The sequence below is a fragment of the Aquila chrysaetos genome, chromosome 8 (genome assembly GCF_900496995.4).
Source record: "Aquila chrysaetos chrysaetos chromosome 8, bAquChr1.4, whole genome shotgun sequence".
NCBI lineage: Eukaryota > Metazoa > Chordata > Aves > Accipitriformes > Accipitridae > Aquila > Aquila chrysaetos.
Window position 1 is genome coordinate 32,321,761 of NC_044011.1, and position 12,493 is coordinate 32,334,253.

The window sequence follows — 12,493 nt, forward strand, 5'->3', positions numbered from 1 at the left end:
TATCCATGGAAAAAAAGTATAGAATCATATACAGTTCCATTAAGGGGTGGGGCAGAAATCACAATTCATTCTATTGAAGAGAAGAGGAAGTAAGTTCTTATGATACAGACTGTTATTCTTGCCTGATGTCTCCCTAAAGCAACACAAATACTCCTGTGTACAACTGAAAACTAAAGTCTGGAGGATTCTCATTACAGAATACAAAAATGAGGAAATAAAGAAAAAGAAACTATAATTTCCAAATCAACAATCCATTTGCAGAACTTTATTAATCTAGAGTCCTGTAGTCTTTTGTACTGTTGATTCTGCATTGTGAAATGGATTTTTTTTTTTTTTTTCACTAGGCTTTATTTCAAACAGTACGTATATTCAATGTCAATATAAATGTGCAGGAGATGAATTCTGAGATTCGTATTTTTGGGTGGTAATTACACAGTTCTGGTTACTGTCTAGGAACATGTTAAATTTCTTAAGGGGGCACTTGTGACTATCACTGTATTGTCAGAAACCACTAGAACTGTAGAACTGTATACCACAATCATCTGTTGTGCTGTATATTAAGATAATCCCTCACTATCCTTCCTCCTCTATCTAATCCAAGAAGCACAGAAACTACGTGACATCCCTGCAAAATATTAAAATTCAGTAGGGGCCCAAAGAAGCAGGCTGCTAGCAGATGAATTCAGTGACTGAGACACCTACGTATGCACATCTCCTTGCCTTTATAGCCCATCTACCTGCGAGGCCACCCCAGATCATTTACCTAAACAGTACTCAAGATCTAACTTGATAAAAAAAGATATAAACCGATGGACATCATTCAGACACAGCAGCTGTTCTGCAGTTGCACAGTAATATTCATACTGGGAGATTAAAGTTACTTCAGGGAACGTAGGCAGGAAATACTTTATTTCAAAAGCTGCCCAGTGTAGGTGTTTTCATGAATGCATTTTTTAAAGAAAATAATTTCTGCAATATGCAGAAGTGCTGGACATATTATTTTAAAAATCACCAAAAGCACAGGTTACCAGACCTAAGATTCAAGACAAAGTTATTCCTAACATGGAATTTTTTTTTTAATGGTGATCATTACATTAATTTGCCACTGTTTTTCAAAAGTCAAACAAAAGGAATACTACAGCATCAGAGATTGACAGCTTGCAAAACAGGTGCCACTACAAAAGTATTCTGTTTTGCTTGTTGGCAGTCCTGTCTGTGGGTGTCAAAAAGGTGCATTTCACATGCCTGGATTTTAAACAGACCCATGAAGGATAGAATATCTTTTTGCTTTATGTACTTCTGAAGATCTTGCTGCTACTGCCTTACTGTCTCTTAAATAATGGCAGTATTATAGATGATGTAAAAGAACACAATCCATGCATGGGCCAACAGCTTCAAATTCCTTGCAGCAGCCGCTAACCTACTTTAAACTGACAAAACATGACCATGATGAAATCTGTCACACAGACAGAATCCCGGGGGCCTGGCCTTTCTGGTACCAGCTTCTCAGATCCCACTGATTCTTGTGGCACCTCAATAATGTCAGGCAAGAAGGTAATGCTGACAGTCATTTCTTTACAAGTAACGTTTTTTTCCAAATTCCCTTTGTGAATGTAAGGATTCTTGAGAAAGCTCACTCATTTCTTGACAGGGACACTTACTAATTTTTTTCCTCTCCCTGTCCCAGACTATAGGACCAGCTTTGCTCACTGTCCAACAGATGACAAAGAATTTGCCCTAGGAGTTAACTACAAAGATTTACATATAATCCTTGCAACATGTTCCCCCCTAAAAATACTGTATTCTCATGGTATCGTCAAAGAAATCCGTGTTAGCTTTGCACTCCTTGGCTTTTTTCCCCCCTTTTTAAAGAATTATGTCCCATGTTCTTTGCATATCTGGCAAACCTACACTGTCTTCTCACGGTGACCTGTCTCATTCCAGATTCAGAATGCCCTTTTAGGTGAAACTAGTTCACAATGCAAGTAAATGGGCTGAGGATTGGATCATGTTCTTTGCTCACAGAGCAATCATCTGTTCTTTAGCAATCCCAACAGCAGCACAATGCTACCTCAGTCATAATGATGCAGACTTAACCTTTTCAGAAACTAAACCAGCATGGAGAATATTCATTCTCCCCCCTTCAACTTTCTTTTCCTTCAAAGCCAGGCCACAAACTAAGCAGAGGACTGGGTTCAAAAACTAGAGGCAACAGCTCTGTTGCAGAAGTGAACAGGTTCTTCTGGTGTGGACAAACTATACTTGCACACTGACTCTGAAACGAAACTTGCTGCGAAATATTGCCGCTCTCCAGTATTCACTACAGTTTGTCCTGCCTTTAACGTCTACATGCTCTATTATTCCCTTACAATCCTTCAAGATTTCTTTAAAAGCATCGTCCTGTCTTTGCAGAGCTTTATGTATGTACCTTTTACATGATTCTCAATCCTGAGTAAAATCTCAACTATTCATAGATTTTGTGAAATCCAAAATTCTGCATTTTTTTGCAAGCCACTAATCTGACAGTAGGGAATGGGCAAATTTAATTTAATCAGTCACAGACTGGCTGCCTAGTAATGGTGATACTAAGGACAGTGGTCTTCCCACCAATCTAATGATCTTTATCCTACTTAGGTGAGACGTCTTATTTTTCCTACACAAAATTGAAAAAAGGAACACTAAAGGTTGTATCTCCACCTGCCCAAACATCCTCCTCTTAAAAAACCAGATTAATAACAACACCGTCATAAAGTGAAGTCACTGTATGTGATGTGTCTCTGTGTGTGTGTATATTGGGTATTACAGTTGTAAGGAGCTATGCACGTAGAAAAAACAAATTAGTGATAATATGCAGAGGGATATTAGGAGAATTTTATTGTGCTGCTGGAGTCAAAATGGCTAAAACACTGAACAGAAGTAAATAAAAAGAAAGATAGCATCAAAAAATACACAGAGTGCTGCATCCTGAAAAGACTCACACCAGTTAATTTTTCTATTAATCTGGAAATGTGGTGTCTCTAACAGTCCTATACCCTGAGAAAACAAGACTGACGTGTTTTCATACAGAGCAACCAACCTCCACCAGCCAGCATTTCAGTGGAGCTGCTAATACTTCTCCACACTGAGTGGATGCTGTCAGTAAAGGGACCTTTACTGCTGTCGTCTTCCTTAGCTAGTTCTGCCCAGGGCTACCAGATTAGCTCCTACACTGCTTAGATCAGAGCTCTTTCCTCTCAACTTGCTCTCCCACACTTAGATGCATTCATTTTCCAGAATGCATTTTCCAAGGCCAACTTTAGATGGAAAAGTATTGGATTTTTTTTTCCTTAAACAACATGAACAGTTCCCTTCTGTTTACTTATTCCTCCAGATCTCTGGAGTGTCTATGGTTAAATGAGAGCCAACCTATTTCTGGAACTTGCAAGTTCAGTCTGCTTAATACACAGGCTTCCTCAAACTGATCATGGATAACTAACTGCATAGCTCTTTTGCTCTGTCCCAGCTGATAAAATGCATTAAAAACAGTGATGAGTACACCAAGCACTTCCCTAAGATCATCTGTGAGCCAATATGGCCACACTTTTCTGCTCAGACTCTCCTCTCCAAGTTCAACAAGTTGCCCTTGCTGACGCTTTTAGCAAGGCATGCTCTAGACAGGCACTTTCTTGTTAGGACAGGCTTGCACTCTGTACTTAAGACCAGCAGGACACAGGCTGGCTCAGACCTAAAATAGCTGTGCTTGAGCTAATGCTGAAAGCTCTTCTGAGTGCACAGCATTTTCAGGTTATGGCTGGCAATTTTTTCCTCAGATTAGAGGAGCAAGTGCAAGCCTGAACAGATGGATCAATTTTTTTTTAACATTAGCAAGCGCAGTCTTGGCTAAGATATCCTTACACTAGCGTGGGTCACATATCAGGGACACAGATCATTGAGTATGGCTATTTTCTATGTAACCATGGTACCATTTTCTTTGCAAAAAGCTGCTATAGCAAACTCCTGGATGTTGTCCAATGAATGAGAAAGTAGTGTTTAAAAAAAAGAAGACCCCTAAAAGATCAGTCCTATGAAGGTCTAGAAACTGTCCATGCCCAGCAGTGTGGATGATAGACACATTTTCTGGAGCATGGGCTTTGCACACAACACTAAAATGGAGAAATCACTCATGTCCCTTCTGCATAGGGTCAGTAAGGAGTCTGAAATGTAACTATTTAACTTTCCTATACTACTTTTAATACTACGAGCCCCACAAAAGTGCCTATTATTGAAAGTAATTTCTTCATACTTCATTGTACAGACAAATTTTACAGAGTCCCAAACAAACAACGGTCATGAAAATAAACACAAAGACTGATATTAAAAAAGCCCAGGCAACTACATTACATCAGATCTGCAATGAAATCTGTAATCAAAGAGAGCGAGGGAATAACTGCCGCAAAAGTCCAGAATGGATTTGTATGTATTGCCAAAATTCAGAACTTAAGATGCTTTCTTCACTTGTTATGCCTCTTTCTGTAACAAGAGTAATGGTTTTCTAATGGGGCAGGAGAAAACTGACTGTGATTTTCTAATGTAAAGTATATTTGTGATAGTGTTATATGTATTTGGGACATCACTACCAACAGTACCAAGCAAAGAGCTGACTATAAAGTGGTTAGCATGGATATAAGTGAGAAAGAATAGAGCATTTCATTTTTCAGTTACACATTCCAGTTCTCTTTAGGGATTTTGCAGTTTTTCCAGTGCCTGTCTTTGATGCAGCACCTTCTCACATCATTACTGCCTTTTTTCCCAAGCTGCCTGTCAATATGTCATGCAAGAGGGAGCTAGATAAAATCATTACCTGAAAAAGGTGAGCTTTGGATGCTTATATGGGTCAAACAAATGTGCACCGAAACTCAGGGAGACATACAAAGGGTTACTAAAGGGAAAACTTGCTCACTGGAGCATATTTCAGTACATTTAAAACACATATGCCTTTCTTGGTGGTCCAACTACTGTTCCTTAGTTTTTCACTACAGTTTAATTAAGAGCTGTCTGTGCTAGTGAGCGCTGCAACTTTCTTCTATTAGAGTGTGTTGCTCAGAGAGCTCTTAATGATCATACCTTTGCATGTTTCTTCTTTAAGGCATTCAGCTCTTTCTGCTGCTTCTTTAAATGCTTTATATAAGCCTACAAAAAGAGAAGTTGGATCAACTTTTCTCTGGTCATATTGACTTTAACCAGACAAAATCCCAGCTACTTAAATAATTAGGAACACATCTTGAAAAGCTTGTGTCCATACTTACCTTCATTTGCTTTAAATCTTCTATCTTCACTTGAGGAATAAGGTCTATACCTAGGAAGGTATTGATACAGTTTATCTAAATCTTCATACATACTAGTATATCTCATACTTCTAAATTTGAGTTTTACCACAGAAACCTACATTTAAGTTAGCAATCAATTGATATTTTTCACTACATAAAAAATAATCGCAGGTTAATGAGAAAATTTTTCATCAAGATATAGCTAAGATACAGTTAATTTCCTTTTCAAATGCACTGCTCAATCAATTGCCTTGTGAAAAAAGAAATGAATCAATGAGTGGTTTTTGATCTCTTACAGTTCTGGACTGAAGTGTCAAAACACAGCAATCTAAGAATTGAAAAAGATCCTTTTCTGAACGCACAGCAAACCATTTATGTACATTAAAATTGAACTGAGCAAACTTCAGAATTTTGGTCCATAGCTGGAGATTGCTCTGGCACCACTCGTTTCAGGGGTGAGGCTTCTTGGGTAAGGTTCTACATGACTACATAAAGGGTTAACTGAGATTAGGTATACTTCTTCTCCTCAATTTAAGACACAAAAATCATAGGAGTGAAAATCTACCTGCAGCTTGTATGTTAATGGAGGTAAAATTGGCATTTTGGTTAATATCAGGTTATGAAAAAAGGAGCAACAGTACACTCCAAGACTAAAGGAGAGTTAAAAATGGAGGAGAAACAAAATCATAAAAGTTAAAATTCTTATGAAAATTCAATACAACAAGGAAATCTATCATACAAGACTAACAGTACTATTTAGATGAATGAAAATATATTTTGATCACCTTAACTGCAATGCAAACAAAAACCAATCTCATTTCATGTTTATGCTTTAATAAATGCTTTGTGACATATTATGGTTATTTTTTAAACTACTAAGCACATCCTACATATAATCATTAATATAAATGTCAATACAATGCCATGAGAGCTGTAATGCATAGGATTTTTTTCTGAGTTCTTACACGAAAATGTTTGCCTATACATAAATACACTGCAAACATATTTAATTAACTGCTCTTAATAGTGTCCGTGGACTATAAGATTCCCCTGCCTTAAAAAGGACTTTCTGTCTCTTAAGGTGAATTTCACTGGAAAATATTCAGGTGCAGTAAAAGAAAAAAAAAAGGGGGGGAGTGGGGGAAAGGTAGGCAATCTCCTTAGGGAACATGAATTTTTTATTTTTCTTAGAAGCATGAGATTCTGCTCAATTATATGGTATTAACATTAGTCTAGTAAATGAGACTGGAACAGATTTAGGCAGAGATAGAGGCTGAATTTTTCAAAAACACAAATCACTTAACTATCACTGAAAGTCAGAGAACAAAAACCCCTGACATTCTTGTGCATTTGAAAGCCTTCCCCTATCTTGCTGGATACATAATTTCCAATAGTAATGCGAGTTGTATATTTTAACAATGGTAGAATTATTCAGATCTTAAAAGATCACAGAGATAAGTAATAAAAAATAAGGATCGTTACCATGGGATATAAAAATGAATGGCTCGATTTTAACATGTGAGAATATGGATAAAAATGGTTGCAGACAAGAATGCGTAAGTACTGAAATCTCAGTTTAAGACCAGGGCTGCATCAGGCATGCTGTGTTCTAAACAAACTTCCTCAGGAGTTTATTTTAAAATGCAGACTCATTTACTTTGTTCACCAGGCCTGACTCCATGGCAACCAGGAATTAGTTGCCAACCCCAGCAAATTTCATGCTTAATTAATGCACAACAAAACTAATACTTGTGCATCTTGGTGATGATACATGAAGTATTGAAACACCTCACTGCATAAAATAATCTGGGTTTTACACCAGGGAAGAACTTTGAAAGAGTTCAGGTGCCAGAGACGACCTGTTTTATTGCCAAAAGTGACTCCAGAGAAATGGCTTCTTGTTTCTCAAGAAATCCCTTCACATGTGTGTATTCAGCCACGTCTGCTTAAGTTTAAGAACAAGAGCAGTCAGTGCACCTTCTCACTCCTTTTGATCCCTTTGGGCCAAGGTGGATGAAAGAGAGTGAACCAGATTCTAATTCTCGTGGCCCATTAACAGAAATATTTATTGTGTTTCCTTCAGCTGTACACATTTGTTTTCTCACTTAATCTTCATTACCTGTGATCAAATGAGAGAAACAAGTAATCCTATTTGACTCTATAAGATGATTTTGTAGAGTGAATGGTGAACAGTGAGGAAAAAAATATTTATTCACTCATAAATGAGCACATTTAATATGGATATTTTTTACAGTAAACATGCCATTTCCATAATCCCTATTCAGAGTAGAATGACACATTGAAAACATTTCTAATTGTTGGGAAATCTCTACAGAATCCAATGAATTCTAAATACCTTTAATTACTTAAATCTGCAACTCTGCCAAGAGATTTGTGGAGGAAGAAAAAAAGCAGAGGAGTTTCTGTGGAGTATACCAGAAAATAGTTATTCCTATTGGCGTTCCTCCAGTAGATCTTCAGTAAACTACTCCCAGAGTCACACAGGTTACTACTATTGGCAGTAAGTATACAGCTACACAATGAGGTCACTTAGTAAAATAAAGCTGTATTGGCTTTATACAGCCATTTTAGTAATATACAAAATTTATTTGCAATTAGACAAAGATCACTCTCAATGGCAAAAGAAGTTACCTTCTAAAAGGGTAAGAATGAATAGAACTGCAAAACTAAAATTGCGTAATGAGTACTTCTCTGTGACTTTCTGAATCACTTCAGAACTGAGGGAGTGGCATGTGATTTTTGTCTACCTTTCTTAGCATCGGTCCCAGATCCAAAGCCTGCGGTGGTACTTGGTCGAAGTTCAGAGCTACTCTGAGGCGTTACATTGGCTTTCGCATTATTGGCTTTTCCTTTTCTATCATTCTTTGAAGTGTCATTTGGTACATCGGCTATATCACTCTGAAATAAACATTCACATAATAATAAATTAATTGTTGTTTTACCTGTAGTATAAAAGTTGGGGTATGGGAAATTTCTGAACTTGCTTACTTTAAACACAATTAAGAAAGTTGCAACATACTTTCAAACAACATTATATTCAGTAAAGTATTTGTAACCTATTTTAAATAGCTACCTACTAAAATATGGCTCCTTTCTCATTTCTTAACATTTCTACTTCTAAGGGATGTATTAGTATGATCCATGAAAAGTCAGTTAGTGAATGGAATTTCAGTACATGTTAACTAACATAAGTCAATGTATTTCAGAGCAGGACAAAGAGGCTTATATTTGAAAATGAGAAATTATAAGGTAAAATGCATCGATTGGAGAAGGACCAGTTTACTTTAAAAAAAGAAAATAGCAGGAACATAAATGGGCTGTGTTTGTCACTAAGTTCTACTTACAGTTTCGATACCCATAGCCCTCATTTGGTCTGCTCTTTTTTCTGTGATAGACAAAAATTTCTTTGGATCTGATAAAGCATCCACAATATCTGTAAGAGAAAGATAATCAACTTTTTATGATCTTCAGAGGCATTTGGAAATTAATCTTTTACAAGAGCTTTATTCTACCCCTGTTTTTATGAGCCATGGCTTGCAACAATAGTCCAGCTTTCCATAGTGAACTTGGCAGGACTGAAAGCACTTATTGCCACAGCGTTTGAACAAACTAGGAACATGAATCAGTTTATAATGCACCAAGGGAGTGGTATTAATCCAGGTACCTTATTTAGGAAAAATCCACTGACTCCATCAGACCAAAGTTACCCTAATTTACTCCCAGATGATGACCCTAGAATTTGAGACCAGAATGGGAACTCCTGAGCCACAACGCACTAACAACTTTGTTTCCTGGTTATTCGAAGGGGTGCTGACTGACTTGGGACTGCAGGGAATTGTAGAAAATGCCATTGTATTTGCTAGCTAAATAGCAGTTTCAGATGGGTGGTTAAAGCAATCAGAGAAATCTATTCTCACTTGCCTTTGTGATGCTCCATGTCTGGATCACAACAGGCTGTGAAATGGCTTTTCTGTGAACCATAATGACCAGTATTTGAATCTTGCACATGACACAGTACAACTAGTGGTATCATAGCACTACCCAGCACTGGATACTGTATAGATTATTGGACCTGTTTTCCATATGCGGTGATAAATGTGCAAGTACAGGTTTACAGGAAGACAAAGACACATGAATCTTTACCATGCTTAATTTCAACAGCCAAAGAATTCACAAATGGCAAAGGAGGCCCTCCACAGCAAGAAATGATTTTACAAATCAAACTGATTCAGCACCTGCAATAATAATGCATTCAGAGACTACAGCAGTGATCTACTTTGATCATCCCTCTGAAACTTTAACTTCAGTATTATGGAGAAGAGTCACTGGTCTCAGTTAATAAGCCTTCCTTGTCAGAGCAGTAACTTAAGAAAGGAAGTTTGAATGCTGCAGACCGACTGACTCATCATTCACTACAAAATACTGTCATTTAATTAACTCGGATTTTCTGTCATGACCATTAGGAGGACCATGGACAGTGCTTCACTTGCAAGAAAGCTGTTTCTTTGCAGAATGCTGCAAAGCCCTATGTTTGACTGCTTATGAGTAAAAGACAAATGCTTTTGTGCCCTTATATTTTAGATGGTCTCACTAGCACAATAGGCCATTATTTCTGCAATGACAGTTCTGACACTCACGGTTTTCATCATCATTTGAATTTTGCCCATGTTTCATGTCACCTCTTCGGCCATTTTCCAAGTGAGCTTACAATGATGCAAGACAGAGAAGCTGGTCCACTGACCAGGTCTGTAAACATATCCAACCCATCAAAAGCTCTAGGAAGAAACTTGCTATCCTTCTTGTGCAAACTAGGGGCTGGACTATATCCTCTCCCTTCCAACCTAAATTGTTCTATGAAATGTTCCTCTGAAGTCACCGGATGCATTTCTCAAGCCAAAAAAGCACAGACAGGGCTCCCAATCCAACAAAAGTTGTGTTAAATACATGGCATTACCCTTGACAGCTCTGTTTATCTAGACAAACAGGTTGTCTCCAATAACTGTTGTGACCCAGTGATGTCTTCTGAAACTTACTTCATATACACGAAAACCATGTAGAATTTATTTTCAGCCATAGCAATGGCCTTGTAGCTCAGCACCATTTCCCCTTTCCCTAACTTAGTAAGCACGTCTTTTTGTCCTTTGCATGCACTCTTCAATGAAAATCCAGGACTACCCTGCTAACATGATGCGTCATTTGAAAATTGGACCTGACTATCACGAGCTTCAAGGTAAAAATGACTAACATGTTTGGGAGAGCGAGACCTTTGTAAATTGTATTACTAACCATACAAGCACATCACCAAAGGCTCAGCATTTCTACAAGGGGGATATGACTCATCACTGCTACTCACATTGTCATTTGTCCTCTGCTTACATTTTTCTTTCTCCCCAGCGAGGTAAGGTGGGGGTGGGGAACAGCATTTTGTAGAAGAATCACAATTAAATTTAAAACTAGGAAAATAACTGGAAGAGTACATTACAGAGGACTAACCACTAACCTAAGCAGCCATGCTTACTTATGTACAGACTTCTATTACAGAAGCTTCTCTTTGGAGAATGCTACTTCATTTGCATTAATTTGTGCCAGTACTGTGTTTTGTTGGGAACAGAGTAGCTGATGCAAATAAAGCACAAGAAATTACTGTTATATGAAAAATAAAATTATGCATCTTTTAAAGCCTACAATGCATTTCCCATTCTAATTATTATTTGGTGCAAATTTTAAAATCTTACTCATACAGGGTAAAAAAAAAAAAAAAAAAAGAAAGTAGGCAGCTATTGAATTGAGCTATACCTTTCTACAGGTTTGCTAAAACAACCACGGAGATCCTAATGATAGCTCATAAAACAATGAGAGGTTCATTGCAGATGCTAAGTAATTAAAAAACACATGCCAACAGAATACTAATGATTCTACCCAGTGTCAAAAGTTATTTCCCAGTTGTTCATCATGCTGTTGTTCTTTATCGATAAGAAAAATACACGAGACACATCAAAACTATCTGGGAAGGGAGAGGAGAACTAATAATTGAACTCATTTAGTTCATGTTAAAATGGAGTCCGTTTTTCCCAACACTGACAGTAAGCTATGACAGCCAGTTCTCTCATTCTAGTAGCATTTTACTGTAATGATACTGTTACTTAGGGGTAGCAATGTTTTTCTGTCCTCACCTCTACCAGATAAGCCATCTGTAGAAATGCTGATAATGTAGTAGATCAACCAGTACTGAACTGCACACAATTTGCAAATTCTAAAGTGGTGTTCAAAAAACAAGTCTTTCACTTCTGAATTTGTATAATACAGTTTAAAAAAGAAAATAAAAAATCAGAAGCATGTCCTTAGTTTAGAAAATATTTTAACTGAGTCATTTACTGTCAAAAGCTTAAGTTCAGGAAAGAATTAAAGCACATGCTTAAATGTGTCCCTTAGATTCATGGTTCAATTACTGCCTTGAGAATCTCAAGCCTAAGCAGAAGCTTACATTTGTCTTGAGTCAAAGTCCCTGAAGTTAAATACTGCAGACGAAACATGCTGCACAAAGGCATGGTAGTACTCCAAGACCTGTGGCAAAACTCCAGCTGACTTGCCAGCAACCAGGATTCCACATATAAACAACACAAATGCTTCTGTAAATGCTTAACCTTTTCCATGAAATATAGTTACTGAAGTCTAGGCCTGTTCATTTTTTTTAAAGCCTAAATAAATACCAGCAAACGTAGGCTTGAAGATACACTATCTAATATGTTAGGTAAGCCTTCCTTTTCTCCACTTTGCACTATGGAAATGACACTCAGAGAAGTGGCAGTAATTTTTTACATAGGCAGCAAGTTTGAGATAATTTTTGCAAAGAGCAAAACATAATTTTTATCAATAATGTTTCACCAATCAACTTTAAGGTGAACTTCATTTCGCTGCAAAGTCAGAGCACTAACATTTAGCGCAATTTCTGTTTTACAGTTTTAAATGGTTTACGTTTTGTCTAATGTACAAGCAAATTTCATCTGCAGTGAAGAAAACATTTCCCAGAGGTACACCCTCAGGGTGAATTTACCCATTACACTGATTTAAGTGGTGTAATGATTACTCTCAGCTGTTTGTTCCTATCCACATGTGGCAATCTGCCACTGCTCAGTAAAAATGACCATGGCCCTGCCAACCTAATC

General features: G+C 37.4%; 1 protein-coding gene across 6 annotated transcripts in view; it reads right to left on the bottom strand.

The window, feature by feature from the left end:
* Positions 1-12,493, bottom strand: part of PLCB4 (phospholipase C beta 4) — a 216,140-nt gene that overhangs the window by 27,638 nt on the left and 176,009 nt on the right. For all 6 annotated transcript variants that reach the window (XR_005933031.1, XM_030021184.2, XM_030021185.2 and 3 more), the window contains 4 exons: positions 8,672-8,760; positions 8,075-8,225; positions 5,286-5,335; positions 5,104-5,169 (listed from right to left, as the gene is read on the bottom strand). Coding sequence is in view for 5 of the 6 variants with exons in the window: in XM_030021184.2 (XP_029877044.1) it covers positions 5,104-5,169; positions 5,286-5,335; positions 8,075-8,225; positions 8,672-8,760 (356 nt within the window). In the remaining variant the exon portion in view is untranslated. The remainder of the gene's footprint in view (positions 1-5,103; positions 5,170-5,285; positions 5,336-8,074; positions 8,226-8,671; positions 8,761-12,493) is intronic.